General features: G+C 29.1%; 2 protein-coding genes across 8 annotated transcripts; one reads left to right on the top strand and one right to left on the bottom strand.

The window, feature by feature from the left end:
* The first annotated feature begins 82 nt into the window (after positions 1-82).
* Positions 83-11,965, top strand: LOC106783800 (DEP domain-containing protein 5). 7 transcript variants are annotated; one of them, XM_014742683.1, is made up of 24 exons: positions 83-511; positions 596-721; positions 811-1,282; positions 1,372-1,568; positions 1,747-2,030; positions 2,107-2,336; positions 2,422-2,637; positions 2,692-2,868; positions 2,940-3,080; positions 3,674-3,682; positions 5,162-5,379; positions 5,456-5,661; positions 5,737-5,911; positions 6,010-6,210; positions 7,014-7,109; positions 7,608-7,681; positions 9,157-9,267; positions 9,334-9,541; positions 9,613-9,721; positions 9,788-10,063; positions 10,148-10,308; positions 10,385-10,553; positions 10,632-10,948; positions 11,021-11,965. In XM_014742683.1, exons 1-24 carry the CDS (start codon positions 161-163, stop codon positions 11,219-11,221), a joined length of 4,725 nt encoding a protein of 1,574 aa, XP_014598169.1. In that variant the 5' UTR covers positions 83-160; the 3' UTR covers positions 11,222-11,965. The 7 variants fall into 7 exon arrangements, 6 of the variants coding, with proteins under 6 accessions (XP_014598169.1, XP_014598168.1, XP_014598167.1 ...); XM_014742682.1 differs by lacking the exon at positions 7,608-7,681 and adding an exon at positions 8,672-8,742 and having other exon boundaries at positions 2,104-2,336; XM_014742681.1 differs by having other exon boundaries at positions 2,104-2,336.
* Positions 11,966-12,183: 218 nt separating this feature from the next.
* LOC106783801 (rac GTPase-activating protein 1-like) lies at positions 12,184-15,201 on the bottom strand. The gene is made up of 10 exons (XM_014742688.1): positions 14,836-15,201; positions 14,555-14,757; positions 14,333-14,487; positions 13,849-14,260; positions 13,560-13,729; positions 13,348-13,474; positions 13,035-13,267; positions 12,627-12,924; positions 12,375-12,550; positions 12,184-12,274 (listed from the first exon to the last, which is right to left on the bottom strand). The coding sequence occupies exons 1-10, from the start codon at positions 14,918-14,920 to the stop codon at positions 12,211-12,213; spliced, it is 1,923 nt and encodes a 640-aa protein (XP_014598174.1). The 5' UTR covers positions 14,921-15,201; the 3' UTR covers positions 12,184-12,210.
* Between the last annotated feature and the right edge of the window lie 3,163 nt (positions 15,202-18,364).

The following is an 18,364-nucleotide window of genomic DNA, read 5'->3' as shown; positions in this document are numbered from 1 at the left end:
AGCTAAAATTAACGACGATTGAAGCGATACCTAGTGACAAATGTAGAACATTTCCTTGTTCACAAGGATTTAAAACAGTATATATATCAGATTACCTAGATGCTATACGTAGGTATAATAGTGTAAGACCACAGCTGACCATTAAAGTGATGGGTTAAAAATGAAGTTATTTAAATTAATTGTACATCAAAAAAACTTTAGTGGTGAAGATTTAATAATTAATCCCAAAGATTATCCAGGAATTAAGACCGGTGATGTTGTTGAAATTTATCATCCAGAAGATGAGTTCAGCCGCTTACTTCTACAAGTTACATCCTTTAAAGAAGATCTTCAAGGACGTGAAACAATTAGTGTTGAAAATAATGTAGCAACTATGTTTCAATTAAGAACTTTTGCTGATGTTTATATGAATATTGTTAATCCAGAAGATGTAGCATTAGACTCAGTTGAGCTAACATTCAAAGATCAATATATGGGACGCAGTGAAATGTGGAGATTAAAAAATAGCTTGGTATATTTCAATTTTTACTTGTTATTATTATGTTTCAGCTATTGGAATTTATTACCTTTATTTGTTATGTATTTGTTTAATTAGGTTAATACCTGCGTTTATATGAATAAGAAGATAGAATTTTGTGGAGGTAGTATTCGTTGTCAAGTTTACGAAATGTGGTCTCAAGGCGATAGAGTTGCTTGTGGTGTTATCACTGATGATACTAAGGTATAGAAAGGATTTTACTTTTATTATTATATATATAGATTATAGAATTAAATTATACATTGACTTTGTTTTTTTATTATATGATTTAGGTAGTCTTTCGTTCTTCTACAAGTATGGTTTACCTTTTTATCCAAATGAGTTCAGAAATGTGGGATTTTGATATTCATGGCGATCTTTATTTCGAAAAAGCAGTTAATGGATTTTTAGCAGATCTGTTTCAAAAATGGAAAAAGAATGGTAGTAATCATGAAGTAACAATAGTTTTGTTTTCAAGAACATTTTATAATGCCACGAGTTTAGAAGAGTTTCCAAATCATATGAGAGATTGCTTACAACATGATTATAGAGGTAGATTCTATGAAGATTTTTATAGAGTAGCAGTACAGAATGAAAGATACGAAGATTGGAGTAATGTATTGGTGCAATTACGTAAATTGTTTACTGATTATCAAAAAATTGTTTTGGAGTATCATCAAAGGCCAGATATTATTATGCCTAAAGCAGTTAACTCTACGGCAGCGCAAGGCAATTTTTTAGAAGTCTTGAACATGTCATTAAATGGTAATAATCAGTAATTATATATGTGTGTGTGTGTGTGTGTGTGTGAACAAAGTATTTATATTTTATATTAATTTATATTTTGTTTGCAGTTTTTGAAAAACATTATCTTGACCGTAGCTTTGATAGAACAGGTCAATTGTCAGTTGTAATAACTCCAGGTGTAGGTGTATTTGAAGTTGACCGAGAATTGACGAATGTTACTAAACAAAGAGTTATTGACAATGGAGTAAATAGCGATTTAGTTTGTGTTGGAGAACAACCATTGCATGCAGTTCCTTTATTAAAGGTAATACATTTTCTATTTATTTATATTTCGCGACTATGATGATTATGTTGTAGTATATATAGTAATGCTTTGACTTTTTAAATTTACATATTCTTTTGCTGGTTTTTTAAATTGTAGTATTCATTATATTTATTGATTAAAAAAGGAATATATTATTATGAGAAACATATTATTTTAGTTTCATAATAAGGATACATCTATAAATGCACCAGATGACTACAGTATGCCTCATTGGATTAATCTTAGTTTTTATTCGACGAATAAAAAAATACCTTATTCTACTTTTATACCACGCATTAAATTGCCTCAAAAAGTGTCTAAACATTCTACGGATAATGGCAAATTAAATTGTAAAACCAAACTTTTACAAGAAGATCCTAGGGAATGCTTGCATAATTCTTTATTTGATTATGACGCTTATGACGCTCAAGTTTTTCAATTGCCTCATGTTCATACTTCAAGGTATTATATACCATTATTGACATATCATTTTAATTTGTTTTATAATATATGTAATTTCAAGTTTTAATTAAAGTAGTTTGCAAAGAGTTACTACGAGAACTAAAAAAACAAGTGTGGCCTGCATTGAGACTCATAACAATGCTCATATATTAAAGCTTTTAAAACGTAAAATGTCAGATCCTGATATTCATCATCCACCACCTGAAACACATGCATTAATACCAGCAGCAGCAAGAAGTGCTGCAATCTCTATACCTCATAGGGCAGAAAGTGTTGAGAATAACGGTTCTAATGAGGAAGCAAATGGTATGTATACAATAATTATATTGATTCAAATATTTCCAGTAATAAAAATGAAATGTTATATATTTTAAATTTGTTATTTTTATAGTATCAAGAACATCTATCAAAAGTGATATAACTGATTCTGAAATATCACCACCATTCAGACCAGTTGTTGGAAGTGCTGGTAGTCCTACTAATTCAATTTCTCAGCCTACAAATATAGTCAGACCTAGCAGAGCACTTATCAATCCTTTTGATCCTTCACACGTTACTATAAAACTAACTAGCAATAGACGCAGATGGAGTCATATTTTTCCTAAAGGTAATTATAATTGTCAGATCCTTGTATCATATTTTACAGTAGTAATAATTTTAGGTCCATCGGGTGTTTTGATACAACAACATCATTATCAAGCTGTTCCAACTCAGTCGCATCCTGAACCCCAGAGTGATACTACTTCAACGTTGAGTGGATCTCCTATGGATCAAATTACAACTACTAGCAATCCACATCATATATCAAGATCAGCATCTCAAATTGGATTTCAAGATCGTTAGTACTCAATGCTAAATAGAATATTTATATCTAATTTTTAATTGCACAATATATATTTTTTATTATAGATACAAAAGGAAAGTTTCAACGAATAAATCTGATAGGCGGAGATAAAGTTTCAAATACTAATTCATCTGGAACTAATAAGAGCTTAACACTTTTATGGGGTGCCACTGGTGAGCAGGAGTGGACACCAGCACTTACAACAGGTTTGCCAATAATTATTCCATATATCTTTATCTACAAATTTTGCATAAAGTAAGGTGAAGTATTATTAACAAGATTAAATGAACAAATAATTACATAATCTAAATTAAGTAGGATTACAGTGTAAATGAGAGAATCTCTAAGTAATCTGCAATTACTTTTTATATAACTATTCACATCATTTCATCTTACATAATATAATGTATACTGCTTCTTGTGTGGTTTTTGCATTAGTACATATTTATTTCATCATTGAATGTTTTTAAAACAATCTCATCAGAACCTTTATATTAATTATATTGGAATATAACTCAATCAGTAATAACATGAATAAAGTATTATTTATATTTATTTGAGACAGATTCATTAAAGAAGCAATATCGTTCACACTGTTATATGTCAGACATTAATAAGGATTAAAAAAGGATTATTCATTTTTAGAAATAATTTTATATATTATCAACATAAACCAATCGGAGATAAAAAAAAATAATGGTATTGCATTTATTTCCATGCTATGGTACGTCTTATTGGGACACAACGCTGGACGTATTGATGTGTGTGTGATGTACAACTATGATGTCACATTAAACAGCAATCATAGGTTAGCGCCATATATTACTGAAAGTTGATTCGGTTATGGTATACATTTATTTTGGGATATTAAGTCCAAGTAGAACTGTTACTACTTTAAATTAGTTTCTCATTGTCTTTCTAATTTCTCTTATTTCTATTCTTGTTTTCTGTGCATGCATATTGTACATAGCCATTTGTGTGTGATTCAAGTTGAATTACTTAATCAATGAAGTTATTTATTTCAAGCTATGTAGTCCATATAGAGAATATGTCTTTAATATCAAGATAGTATATAATCTTTCTTTATTAATTACTTCTGTTTCATTGTTTATTAATTCTAGTGATATTTAAGGGATATAATATTACTTCATTATTATTTATATAACACTCTGGTTATGTGGATTTGCATATTTGTATATGTATTTTATACATGCACTTAGATGTGTGCAACGTTTAATTTTATTTTATAAAATGCTTTTACATAGATGTTTCTCTTTGTTAAGATCTGCTTTTTTTTAGAAGATGTAGCCTTCTGCAAAACTTAGGAAATCAATCCAATACTACAGGATTTATATAACTCTTCTATTTTACAAGTTCTTTTGTACTTCATGTTTTATATGCCATTATTTATCTTTCGATCTATGCTTTTTGTTATTTTAAGGTAATCAAATGTACCATCTAAACGAAAATTAATATTTATATAAAAGTTATGTTATTACAACAGAAATAATATGCAACTTATTTTCAAGATAACATTCGTATAAGTATATTCATTTGAATACCTAAAAATATCTATTTAGTAGAAGTGCGTAGTAATATCATTTTTAATATACATCTTCATGCTTAGAGGTAGCTTTGCATCTAATACCGCACGACATATGCACGCACGCGTACATACTTAGAATTATTTATATTTGCATATACATAAACTCAATATTATATTCTCTCCTTTTTGTAGTCCTACAAAATAATCATATTATTTCAATACATCACACATGTAGATATTACAAATGCATATTTAATTTGTGTTAAAAAAAAAAGCCTTTTGCCTTATATTCAAAGTTCTGTGTGATATAGTAGCCAAATTTTATTCTGCACTCTGTACTTCTTTGATAGTTTTGTTTTTTATGTTAATTTTAACACCTCTAGATAATATACAGGTATATATTTATACACTATATGTGCTATATATCTTTTTAGTTATATTTTATCTTCAAAAAAAGAGAGTTGCGATATAGATTGTTATCGTAAAGAATTAAATAACATTTTTAGATGTTTATATATTTAGTTTAAAGTAATCAATTTAATTAGAAGAATACCAATTTCTTTTAATTAAAGAATAATTAAACGTAAGATAAAATCAAAAACGGCAGAGAGATATATTGTATTCAATTTTATTAAAGTTAAGAAGCTGAATGTGTAATTGGTATAGTTTCAATACTTGCTTCTTGTTCTTATTATAGTTTAACAAATATTTTATTATAGCCGGTTCTTTTTTATTCTTTAGGTGTTGACTGGAAGTCATTAACAATTCCAGCTTGTTTGCCTATTACTACAGATTACTTCCCAGATAAAAGGAGTTTACAAAATGATTATGTTGTTTCTGACTATAATCTTTTACCAGATGATGTAAATGCAGACTTTGCACAACAACGAGCAGTTTATAAAAAACCTTTAACAACTGCAGAAGTCTTCAAAGAGCTCGTTTCACAGAGACTGGCACAAGTATGAGATTATTATTTTACTTTTCATAATAATAGTAATAGTTGTTACAATTATACTTACATTTTCATTATTTTAGGGTTTCCAACTAATTTTATTACCACCTATCAACAAAAATCAAAGTAATACGCCTGGTAGTGGTACAGCTGCACCCATAAGTTCTGTAATGCGAGGAAGACAAGCAGAATCAGAACCAAAAGAAGAATACTTGCTTAGTATTGGACGAATTTTTCATAAAATATCACTTTATGGTAATTCTATAACAGTTACAAGATACAGGCCAAGGTAAATAACTATTTGTAATATACATATACATAATACTAAAAAATATATTAATTTACAATATTATTTATTCCTTAGGCACCCTTATCCACCATTTAATATCCATTATCGATATAGATTTCATGCTCCTCATCATGATACTTATGAAGTATCATGGGTATCTTTTACAACAGAGAAACTTGAAAATTATAATTGGAACTATTTAGATCATTATATATGCACAAGAGGACATACTGATTTTGCTTTAGTAGAGGTAGTTACTTTGATAATATCCTTATTAATGATAATTTCATATTTTTGCATTTTATAGAATAAATCATCATCTGTCGTATAATCTTTTTTGATTTTAAGACACTTAAATATTGGAGGTTTAGAGTATTTTTACTGCCGATGAACAATTTTGCAACTCGAAAAATTTTAGAAGGTTCATCAAAGTGCGACATATATACACCAGCTTCAGCAGCCGAGCAAGCTTCTCTCATGGATGGATTTTTACGTTTTATAGAAGGATGGCTGAACAAAATACGACGGCCGCTTCCTAATAAGAATTGGGTAATGCATTTTTATTTCTTTTTTTCTTTGTCTAATTTGAAAATATAATATTTAAAATTATACAATTTATGTGTATGCAAGAAAATAATATATGATATTGAATTATCATAAAAAATAACATTGTCATGATATCTTTATATAGCAATAATTTATTTGTTAAAAATATAATTTGTTGTTTAACTATTATTTAATTGTGATATTAATTTTACATTATATTATTTTATTAGAACTACATTAGAATGTGTGCATGCCAAAGTTTTGTAGTTCAATTATGCTCATGTGATTATTAAACTTATATTTTATTTCTTATTTAATTATGCAAAATTTTTATTGATTTAATTTGATTAGCTTCATATTTAATTCCTGCATTTATTTTTATATGTCAATATTGTAATGTAATTCCATGTCTTGGTAATATCTTCTATAAATACATTTTTTACTATAATAATGTAATATAAATTATTGCATGTGTCATTTCAAATATATAGACATATATAAATAGCTGTGAATAAAAACAAATAGGAGGCGAGATATGCACGGCTTCATAATAAGCTTGTGTAGTTAAAGACATTCACTACTTCTACAACATATTGGACAAAAGTATTCAAAGCAACTAACTTTTTTTTACATTCATAGGTTGATATTATAGTTACAATATACTGAAAAAACGTTTATGATCCTCTCGATGATTCAGAAACAAATAGTTTTTTTATTACAAATGTGGCCATATAAAATATATATAAACAAATATTTAAGCAGGTAGTCAGCGTAAGGGATGGGGTATTTAGCATGCTATGTTTCAGAGCCCCACAGTTCTAAGTGGTGTCCCTCCAAGAGACCCTGCCTCTCATTTGACCAGACGCAGGCACAGCACGAGCCTAATATTCCTCACTAACCAGGTACTTCCCCTAGCAATAGCCTCTATCTATTGAGGCAGCTATTAATCTAATCAGGTCTAAGCTTTGAATTAGATAATTTCGAGCAGAAAAATATGAATTTCAATCTAAATTTATATCTTATTAATATGCACCGTTTATATTCAATATATGAATATAAGTATTCCTTATGCCTGTGAATACAATTTAATTGCTTTTAAATAAATGTTATTTCGAATTATCATAAAGCTTATGTACTGTACTTAATATTGATTTTGAATATGCTTGATACTTGCCTTGAATGTGCATCCACAGTTTAGCGAGCTTTCTCATTATGCGTGAGATGTTACCGTTTAATTCTATTTATTTCTAATATTGTAATATTTATCAAACATTTTCTTTTTTCTTGTAATGATCATGTTTTTTATTTTATATTATTATAAATAGACAGATATCTATCTTCATAATCATCAGCTTTATCATGCCCTCATAATTATCCATACTTTTCATCATAATTTCCAGACCAGTCTAGTAAGCAGCTCTCCCTTTAGGGAACGACTTGGAAGCAACCGTCTACCAGAGAAACCACGACCAAGGTTTGAACATGCTTAAATTAATGATTTCAGCATTGCTTTTTGCTAATTTCACTATGTAGTTCGTCACCTTTTTTTATTCCAGTGGACCATGCCAAATTGGTGTTAGACACTTCTTCTGCTTGTCTATATGTAGCACGAGAATTGAATTACAACATTGTTTCAGGAAATACAATATTTTCAAATACTTCATGAAAAACATTGAATTTTTATATCCCTAAATAGCAAATGGTAACTATTTTTTCCACATAGCAAGTATACTCGTCAATAACAGCTAACTGGTTACAAAGTCAATGTAGTAATTCGACAAGTTCTCGAAAATGTTACCTTGCATAATTTCTTTGTGTTTTAATATTATTTATGTTTGATTGTGAAAATACAATTAATTTTCAGTTTAGCATTCATGGTGATAGACAATCCGTTTTATTAAAAATTGTGTGAAAACAATATAGATATAAAAAACATTCTTGTTTATAATATTGTGTTAATAATATGCTTTTATGATAAATTGAATTTTAATTATCTGTATCTGTCATCCATAGTGTTATTCTGTAATTATAATTTGTTTACTTTTACCCTAATATATGAAGTAAGATGGTGATAGAAGTGCTTTACCATAGATATTTGCTTTGTATTTATAATTTGCATTATAAGTATCGTGTGCTTTAATTAATAACAAGCAATATTTTTAATTAATCTCTAGTCTAATATTACTGTTATCTTTGGAAGAGGTTTACGAACAAAACAATTTCAATCTATATGTGCTGAACAAAAAGAAAAGAATTTTGTATACATTCTATACGTTACAGCTTACTTCATCTTTTTTTTGTTACTACTATGAAACAAGTATACAGAGTATCTGCACGATATATTTTGCCAGTGTAGATAAAAGTCAAAATCTTAAAATAAGGCATGATTAAATATATATGCAGAGACTCTACTTAGAGTATATGATTGGTAGTGAGTGTGGGAGTGACGGGGTTCTCTGTACAGGAGAGGCATGTAGTGAATACCGCTGTGGCTGCACGCACGTGCCTCGACACTCCTCGTCACGTGCCAAACAGGTTGGTTCATTCTCTTACCTCTTTTAATATAAATATTTATTTCAAATTTGATTTTTTGTTATTCATATTTGGGTATGTATGTATGTAGATTTTTTTTTCTTAAAAAAAAAAAAAGATTCATAATGAGCCATTTAATTGACATTTGATAATAATTATGAAATAACGTTGACATTTTTTTATTTTTGTTTGTTAAAAGCAATGTTCTAACGTATACATACAAATGAAATTTCTTAATAAACGTAAATCTTTCATATTACATAATGATAAATGATATATAAGAGACTTGTTAGCTTGTTTCTGCAGCAACAATGTACATTGCTTAATCCACTAGGCACTACGCATTTCATTTTTTTCACTTTAATCATATTTTATAAGATATCTGAACAAATTTGTAATATTATTTTATGACATTAGATCAGGGTCGAAGGTAATGGATAGAGGAAGAGTCTCTCCTGCGAGCGAAGCAGTTCTTCCTCTTGCTTTAGAGCAACAACAGCAAGATCATTTTGAAACTAATGAGGATAGGTATATAATTAATATTCCTTATGTGATTTATTTATACCATCTATTAATTAATTATGTATTTTGTAGTGCTAATATGGAATTAACAAAGTTGAAAAGTAATGCTACAAATGCTGAAATTTTGGAAGCTATGAAACATCCACAAACAGGAGTAGGATTTCTTACACAACATCCATCTTTACCGAGTCAAACTTTTGTTAGTGCAGATGCGGTTCAATGGCTAAGTAATAATACAGAAGGTGGTGTTACTGTAGAAAGTGCCATCAATACTATAAAAGTAAGATAATAAATATATAATGTATAAACTTGTATCGATTTTATCCTAACATTATATATACTTTCTTGTAGGGAATGATTCAAGAAACGCTTATTTGTCACGCATCTGGAGATTTTTCTAAACCTTTTATATTAGGATTTTATTTATATCATATAGTTCAGGATAAGGAAAACCAAAAAGGTAAAGTTTCAGAAATGTATTTAATTGAGATAGAATTGAATAATTTCCATTCTGGTTCTATTTTAGCTGCAGATTATTCACCACCTCTGGGCGATCTTCAAAGTTTTGAAAATGAGTGGGTGGAAGTTGAAATGAAAGCTCCCAAAGGTTGGTGTGAACCAACTACTACTACTGCTACTACTACAACTTCTACTACTACTAGTACCACCACTACCACTTTACCAACAATGTCATCTCCTATATCTATACCTAATTATGATACTGTTGATGAATCGAATGTACCACTATTTTTAAGGGACGATTTAGATTTAACAAGTTTCTTGGAGGAGAAGGAATTGAATGGTTGTACTTTTTATATAAATAATATATTCTATTTGTTTATGTTCATATTAAGAACATTTTTAATTAATTATCTCAATCATATAGGTCCACCATATAAACACACGCATCTAGACATTGATATCAATAACAAAAGTGATAGAATAGAGTGGGGACATCTCAGGTATCAATCTGTCTATATGATCGATCATTCTTATGAACTTGTAGTGCAATGGGTAGCTTCATCTGGTAGCATTGTAGCTGATCTTGTAAATATTATATTCATAAATCATTAACTATAATTCTATGATAAATTTATATTATACAACATTATTTTTTATTAAGATATTCATCTGGCAACGTAAAGCTCAAATGTGTGGAATTCAAATGATACCGATTCCAAGTGATTTGTTAGCATTACCATTTACCTTAAAAAGTGATCCTTTAAGAGGTCCTATCTTTATACCACTCGATACAGAATGTCTTATGGCAAATAAACAATTTCTATTTGAAGGTTTGTTAATAAACAATCAAAGATATTGATTACTTAATGTTCTGATATATTCGTTAAAAAAAATATATATATTTTCAGAATTTCGTGAAGATACGTATGCTCAAAGGTTATTCTTATTTCAAGAAGCCATATTACGGAGATTTGGTTTTATACCCTGTTTAGTTGAAAGTTCGGAAAATGATCATCAATATGTTCATATGACTGGGAACGCTTTTATACTTGTACCATCCACCAAAAGTACAAGGCCACGTCAACGTGCTGGTACAAATATAGTAAGACGAAGTACAGGACAAAAAAGATATCCAGTATATCCGGAACAACCAAGTCCACATGAAGCATATATAACGCGTCATGTTAGTGGCAAAAGTAAAGATGATTATAATGTAGATAGACGAGTAAGTATTAATTATTTATTAGTATTACATTAAACATGGGGATATATAAGAAAATATTTGTTTTATTTGAAGATGGGATTTCTTTGGTCATGGAATCACATGATCAGTCGGAAGTGGAGATCATTATCCACTTCAGCCGGTGATGAATTGTTTCAAAAGAAAATTATTCAAGATTTTAAACATTTTTGTTCAAACGGGGATAACAGGTTGAAACAATTTTGGGATTCTTGTTGGGAGTTGAAAGAAAAAAGTTGTACGCGTTTAAAGCAGTAAGAAGAGGCATATAATTAAGTTTTACTAAAAATACAAAAATGTAAAAAAACGAATTTATGGATATATATCGTTTGATTATTTTTAATATGACCACATGACTAGATCTCTCGTACTATTCCAATTATTGCTAAATTAAATAACAAATAATGAATTTTAGCTGTGATTTAAATTTAAGTCTTAAAAAAAAATACGAAAGAAATGGAGTATATTACAATGAAAGTTGAACGTATGAAATAATAAAGCACATATGGTGTTAATTCAATTTCTAAAGAGATAGTTTTTATAAAACAATAATTTTTTTGTATTTTACTGCAAGAATATTGTCTTAATACAATTATCGATTTTATTTCTTACTTTTGTTATAATAATAGATATTTATATACGTATTGTTAAGTGAGATAAACACGTGTTAAATCGTAGAGAAATTTACTTTTTAACGACAGAGTATCGTTTTATATTTATACAAAAACTGAAAAAGTATATTTTATATTTATACAAAAACTGAAAAAGTATAAGTATAAAAATATATGTCATACTTTTTTTATGTGATAAATATTAAACGAATTATAGAATATCTTACGTTATTGCGCTATTTTTTTACAAATTACTTATACTTTAATATTAAGTACGCTGTCGATTTGAACTAAATGTTAAAAAAAAAAAGAACAAGGTACTATATTTCTAACATTATATATATATATATATTATTTGTAATTGTATTTGTAATAAGTAAACGTGGAAAATGTTATAAGGCACTTCTTATAGTAAATATAAAAAGTTTGTGCAAGTTTTTGATGAAATAATTAATATTAAATATAATCAAATTAAAGAGTACGAGCCTAAACAATCGCTGATTGTTAATTAATTATTAAGTGCGACTCTCAGTTTCACTTAATTTTATAAGGCAATTGCAAATATAACGTTTAATTTAATTAATCTCGATAGTGTTTTGCATTATATCTATACAAGTAATAATATAGTAACATTACTTAATATCCTATTCTAGAAGGTGGAGTTGCGAAGTATTTTTTATTTTTCTTAATAAATGTACGACTGAAAGAAAATAGTATGAAAATGAAAAGAAAAAAAGAAATGAAACACTTATAGATAGAGGAAAATAAAAATATAGTCAATTAAAAGATTTCAAACTAACCTGGATGTAAGAGGTGTATGGAAAAATCCACGAGATGCTGTACGTTTCAATAGTGATTCTGTAGATGGTGTATGTCTTAATTCTCCAGTTTTAGGAGTACCAATATTGTTCAAATTTTCAGGATTAACAAAGTTTGCCCAATAATCAGAAGGAATTTTTAATAAGCTCTCCACGATCTGAAAAATGTAATACGAATAATGTTAACAATTTTATACTTTGTAATATAATAATGTAAATATTACTTTTACATACTGCAACTTGATTTTTTGTTTCACTAAGCATAGAAGTAGGAGATGGTTCTAGGGAACTGAAGCCAACTAAAGTTGGACCAAACACTTTAGCGAGATTACTTATTGGCATTTTACATTCAGCACTACTTGATACTCGTTGTAAATGTAATACAAGAAAAGCAAGTGTGTCTCGATTAGGTTGTGGAAGTTCTGAAATTGCTTGATAGAGTGCTGCATCTGCATCTTCTTTATCTGGAATAGTAGTAGCACGAACAAAATCTGCCCAAAGTGCTACAGTGATTAAAGGTTCCCGCAAAGATCTATAATAAAAAGTATCAATTGTTATTCAATGATTATTAAAAATTATTTTATATTATATTAATAAAAAGACAAGAGTAAAATAAAATAAAACCATAAAGAAAAGACATACCTAAGAAAATCTTTTAGTGTAGAACAGATCGTAGGTATATCAATTTCAGAAAGATTAGGGGCACCTTTGCCTCTGAGAAACTTTTCTTTCAAACATTTAACATCCGTTATACCGCCATTTACTCTATATAGTCCTTGTTCACTCATACCTCTCAATTCTACTTCATTAATACAATGAACTATTAATGAAGGCACCATTGGAGGGATCATAGGAGCATAGTCTGCTATAGTACCCTGCAAATAATAGAAGAAAGAAATTTTTGGTTAATTTCATTATTAAAACATATCTTATTTTTCATTTATCTTATACTTACTGAAGTACCACGGAAAGTAGGAGTATTTCCTGTTGGAACACAAGGAAGTGGTACTACATCTTTACATTCTGTATGTGCTGTAGCCTTACAGTCTCTACATTTTACAGCTACTTTACCAAATCGAATTCTAAAATTGTAAAAATAAATTTATAATTTAAGTTATAATTTTAGTATTTATATAATGTTCCAAATTTAAATGAAAAATATCTTACCGTTTTCCACAAGGTGTACACATTTCAGGTTTAATGACTGTTTTTGCTGTGAAACTGTGACCTCTAGAATTTTTAATATTTAAAGTGTATCCACCAATATTTGGACTTGGTTTGAAAGCAGTTTCTGAATCGGAACCCGATGTAAGAATATCTGCTTTTGGTGCTGAAGGCTTTATAAGAAAAAAAAAAATTTATATATATATATATATATATATCAAAAGTATCAAAAGTAATTACTATTAATTAAAAGTAATATTAATATAAGTTAAAAAAGAAATTGACTACATACTGTAGTATCAACAGCTATTTCATTGAGATCTATTTGCGTTAATTTATTTTTACTGCGATCTAAACTTTTGCGTCTTTTACGTGCACTCTGTGTAGGTCCTTGAGGATTAGTAGTTTCATTCATTGGTATAGCTTCGATTACTGAAGAGGCAGTGATTGCACCTTCTTTTGGCACTGTGACAGTAGTAGTAGCTATTATTTTATCAGAAGTATTTAATTCTGTGACTTTTTGCAACGTACTACGACGTTTCTTTGGAGAGTATTCTCCACTTGGTCTATGTTCTTTCCATTCCCTTTTCTTCTGATTTTGTTGAATAATAATGCTTGTATCTAAATCATCCTCTGATTTTGAAAAACAACTAAAGTCACTTAATATAGAACCAGTAGAGTCTAACTCCGTTATTGTGTTGAGTCTAAAAGCGAGGAGATAAATATAGTTCTTCGTAATAGCTTTTTATATCTTTTGTAAAAAGAAGTAAACGTACTTATCATTATGGTGTAAATCTTTAATATGTACATTGCTGTTTCTACCATTTATAGAAGTATTGTTGAGAAATTGTAATTTTTCTCTGGTTTCATCATTCAAGTTTCTTCCACCATCATTAAAAAGAAGATCTCTGACTAAAGCAATCTGTCGTTCCTGTTAAATATTATACATTCAAAAAATTGCTTTATTTTTATATTTATGTAAAGGAAGATCATAATACCAAAGAATGTTTCTCTTCTTCAGCAGCTCTTCGCATCTGTTTTTCCTCATTCAACAAACGTCTAGCATGATTGAGCTTTCTATCAAGACGCGTTGTTTCATGATGAGATTTTTCTAAGGCTATATGAAGCCGTTGACATTCTTGGACAGATGCCAACCATTTCTGTCGCATTTCTTCTTGATTAATAGCAAATTGAAGAAATTCTAAAAGAAAGTAAAAATAATATTAAAAGTATGTTATAAATATTAATAGAAAAAAATATTTGGAACATCTATATTCACCTTCTTCGCAGGATCCATTTATGAGGACGTTTGAACATCTTACTACTTCGTCAAGACTTGCTAATACCGACAGTGATGCAGTCATTTTTAAAAGTCAAAAGGATTCACTTGAAAACTTCTAAATTCTATAATAAACAGCGACCTTTCAAAAACGTTTCTTCCAAGTATTCAAATATTCATCTGTTTTTACTTCACCATGTACACGAACACATACTTGAAGAGATTACATATTTATATTATTTTCAACGTGGATTAATAAATCGGTTTACTTTTTGTAATTACAATGTAAAGCAAAATGAAAGACTTTGCGCTTCACTTTATGAAATTTCTGCACTGAGAATTATCCGTTAATAATGTAAACCGCATTTCAACAGACCTAATCTATAACGATTTAAATTTAACCAATAAGAACAGAGTTTGGTTGTTATTTTTTCTATACAACGGTAGAAGGCACCACCAACCACAGAGAATGTATCGACAGAATAGTTAACTATACGAACGAACGAGATTCAAAAATGTGTGTGTTTCTGATGTAAATTTATTTTCTTTTTATTAAATTGTTTAATTGTTTAGATCTCTTGCTTAGAAATACATTTAGAATAATACGAAGAAATATTTGTTTTATTTATTTTTAATATTAATTATGAGCATAGATCGTAGATTAAAGTTGAACATTTATATCAATCGAATTAGGGATTTTATGATCATAAAATATTTCGCGGGTAATTTGGAGAGAGAGAGAGAGAGAGAGAGAGAGAGAGAGAGAGAGAGGGAGAGAGAGAGAGAGAGAGAAAAGAGAGAGAGAGAGAGAGAGAGAGAGAGATAGTTTATTTAAATGAATATTAAAATAATTGTATTAATATATTAATATTTTTTAATTTATAAAAACATGAAAATAAAACGAAATCAAATTATATTGTATATAGTTTAATTTTCATTATCATAATTATACAAGAGTACTTTTGAATTGCAATATTTATGTATATTTTTTTTATTTTTTGAAACATTTTCGAACGAACGTTTACTGGACACAAATTATGAAACTTTATGACCTGTTGACAAATAAACTGAACAGAACTTTGTAATATCGGAAATTTATCGAATGTATTGGAATTCTTATTCTCTCATGAGACAGAAACATATAGAGAGAGTCGGTGTTCAACGATAGTTTATTGTCGTACGCAATATCGTATTATAGAAAAAGAAAAAGAATGGAATGAACAAATTCGCCAATTTTTTTAATGCACGAAAGATCAAAACTGCGCCCAAGATTTTTTCAAATTGATATCTCGAACGTTAGATTGTAAACGGAACCGAATCTCGAAGGGATTGTTCTTGACAGAAACGATAAGTACTATTTGTGATTAAAGTTTCTATTGAATTATTCAATTTTCGTTATGTTGCTGCTATTTATTATGTCAGTATTTCTAAATATTTCTGATCAATATTTGAAATAAATGGCCAGTATTTATAATGCAATTTTTTTAAATAAACTGTAAGTTAAATAAAATTTATTTCAAAATACTGACCGAATAAATAGAAGTATTCTATTATTGTATTTTGATTCCAGAATAATAATACGTTCGTATAATATGATAGCATACAGTCGAGAATCCAAGAAAAAGAAAAGGGGAAAAAGAAACATTTAGATTTCTTCTTAGCCTTTTGGTCATTATTTATAACTTATTTTGCCTCGAACCTGGCACAAGGCTCGCGTGGGAAATCGTGCAGAAAACTTGAAGAAAGATGCTTCGGTTGCTGAACGCTCAGAGAAGAGAAGCGTAAAGAGGGACCGAGTCAGGCGGAAATCGTTGGGCAATATTTTTATGAAAAATTGCTATGTCGGTCAGAGAGTTGGGAAACGCATTTGGCTCTCTTGCGGTTCAACGCAAGGAGAATCCGATACGAATGGGTGTAATCGAAAACTATACGGATATCACGTAACCCTAACGTTTTTCTTTTTCGTTCGCGAATTTTCCGGGTCTCTTTCACCAAAAAATTACATACATACGTATGTATATATATACCTATGTTCGGATAGACTCTCTCTCTATTTTATCAAGCCAGAAGCGTCGATCAATAATCATTTCGTTATGGACACTACTCAATTTTGTGTTCTTTTTTCCAATTTTACCCTCTATCAGAATATCCCTCTTATTGGTCACCTAGAAAAGATTTGTGGCAGTCGCAAGATGTGTGTCTCCTTCAAAATAAAATAAAGTTCTTTTTAAGACGCTTTTTTGAATAACAAATCCAACGTCTTTTTCTTTATCTTTATATTTCTTCCTCTAACTTCTTCTCTTTCTTTTTTAAATTGTGCTAAAGGAAACGAAAGGTATGCATATAAAAAATTGTTCACTATTCAAGTAATCCGAGTAGATATGCGCTATATTAATGATCGAGCTATGAGTAGAAAAATTTTAGCTTTGTAATCGTGAGGATTGCAGAGAACCTAGCGGTATCGCGACACGGATGAAAGCGACTTGGAGAGTCCGCCGCACGAGAGAGCACTTCGCTTTATTACACTGGATTCGAGCATGCGTTATCTATGCATTTTTATTTTTTTTTTTTTTTCATTTTTTCTCTCTACTTTTCTTTTTTTCTTGTAGTAGATTCGAAATTTTTTCACTGAAAGCCGTATCCGGTGCTTGTCGTCCTGGTTAGCATTGTCCTAGTTATGAGTCTTTCCCGTGAAATAATATTTTTCTTCTCTTTTTTCTCTTGCTCTCTTTCTCTCTCTCTCTCTTTCTTTTTTTTTCACTGTTCATTTCCAATATCAATAGTCGTGGTTTTAAAGGTTTTTATCTAGCTTGGTCTAATAGTCTTATCGCTTAAATTTTCTAATGATAGCTTTCTCTTTACAATGTCCGCTAATCATTCGAAGACGTACAGCCGCAGACCGTAGGAACGCTGGCAAAGAAGCTTATCAGCAGAAAAAAATGAATAAGTGCTTTCAATTGCACACTATTTCTGAATTACTACAATACTTATCGTGCATATTGTCCAGTTTACTTGATACTTTACTAATACAATCTTATAATTTGCAGATTTGCAAGTGTTTGAAGATCTGGAAAAGCACAGCATTAATTAGAATATTTCATTGTTTTATATATTAAGTACATACATAAAAAAAGAACTTGGAAGATTTTCAAATGAATCCAGGCAATATTTTTTAGTATTTTAACGAGCAGACATCTCACAGCTTTCTTCTATCATAATGGTAAACTTCAGTAATTAATATTTTTCATTAGTATATTATTTATACATTGTTTTAATATATTGGTTTTATAATTGTTTAGAGAAATGCACTTTCTTTTTTCATTAACATATACGGTTACATTACGTATACATTAACAATTATTTTAATGCACTAATGCACTTTCCTTATGTTACAGCTAAATGTTACCCTGGAAGTCATCTCTATGCAGGAACATTAAAATAATTACATAAAAATTAAAAGAATACCAAAAGGAGAACGTTATAATGTTAAATTTTATTGATTARGTGGATTATTGATTTTATACACATG

Source organism: Polistes canadensis, unplaced genomic scaffold (assembly GCF_001313835.1).
Source record: "Polistes canadensis isolate GaletaPanama2010 unplaced genomic scaffold, ASM131383v1 scaffold_25, whole genome shotgun sequence".
Lineage (NCBI taxonomy): Eukaryota > Metazoa > Arthropoda > Insecta > Hymenoptera > Vespidae > Polistes > Polistes canadensis.
The sequence above is the reverse complement of the archived record's forward strand: the minus strand, read 5'-3'. Positions and strand labels throughout refer to the sequence as shown.

Excerpts from the sequence above, each read along its gene's own strand:
- LOC106783800 (XM_014742681.1), top strand. The coding sequence starts at position 161 with ATGAAGTTATTTAAATTAATTGTACATCAAAAAAACTTTAGTGGTGAA. Across the intron at positions 6,211-7,013 it reads CGCTTCCTAATAAGAATTGG|AGCCCCACAGTTCTAAGTGG; the intron begins GTAATGCATTTT and ends GCTATGTTTCAG. Across the intron at positions 9,268-9,333 it reads TTTGAAACTAATGAGGATAG|TGCTAATATGGAATTAACAA; the intron begins GTATATAATTAA and ends TGTATTTTGTAG.
- LOC106783801 (XM_014742688.1), bottom strand. The coding sequence starts at position 14,920 with ATGACTGCATCACTGTCGGTATTAGCAAGTCTTGACGAAGTAGTAAGA. Across the intron at positions 13,475-13,559 it reads TGTACACCTTGTGGAAAACG|AATTCGATTTGGTAAAGTAG; the intron begins GTAAGATATTTT and ends TTACAATTTTAG. Across the intron at positions 12,275-12,374 it reads CATACACCTCTTACATCCAG|TCGTACATTTATTAAGAAAA; the intron begins GTTAGTTTGAAA and ends ATTTTCTTTCAG.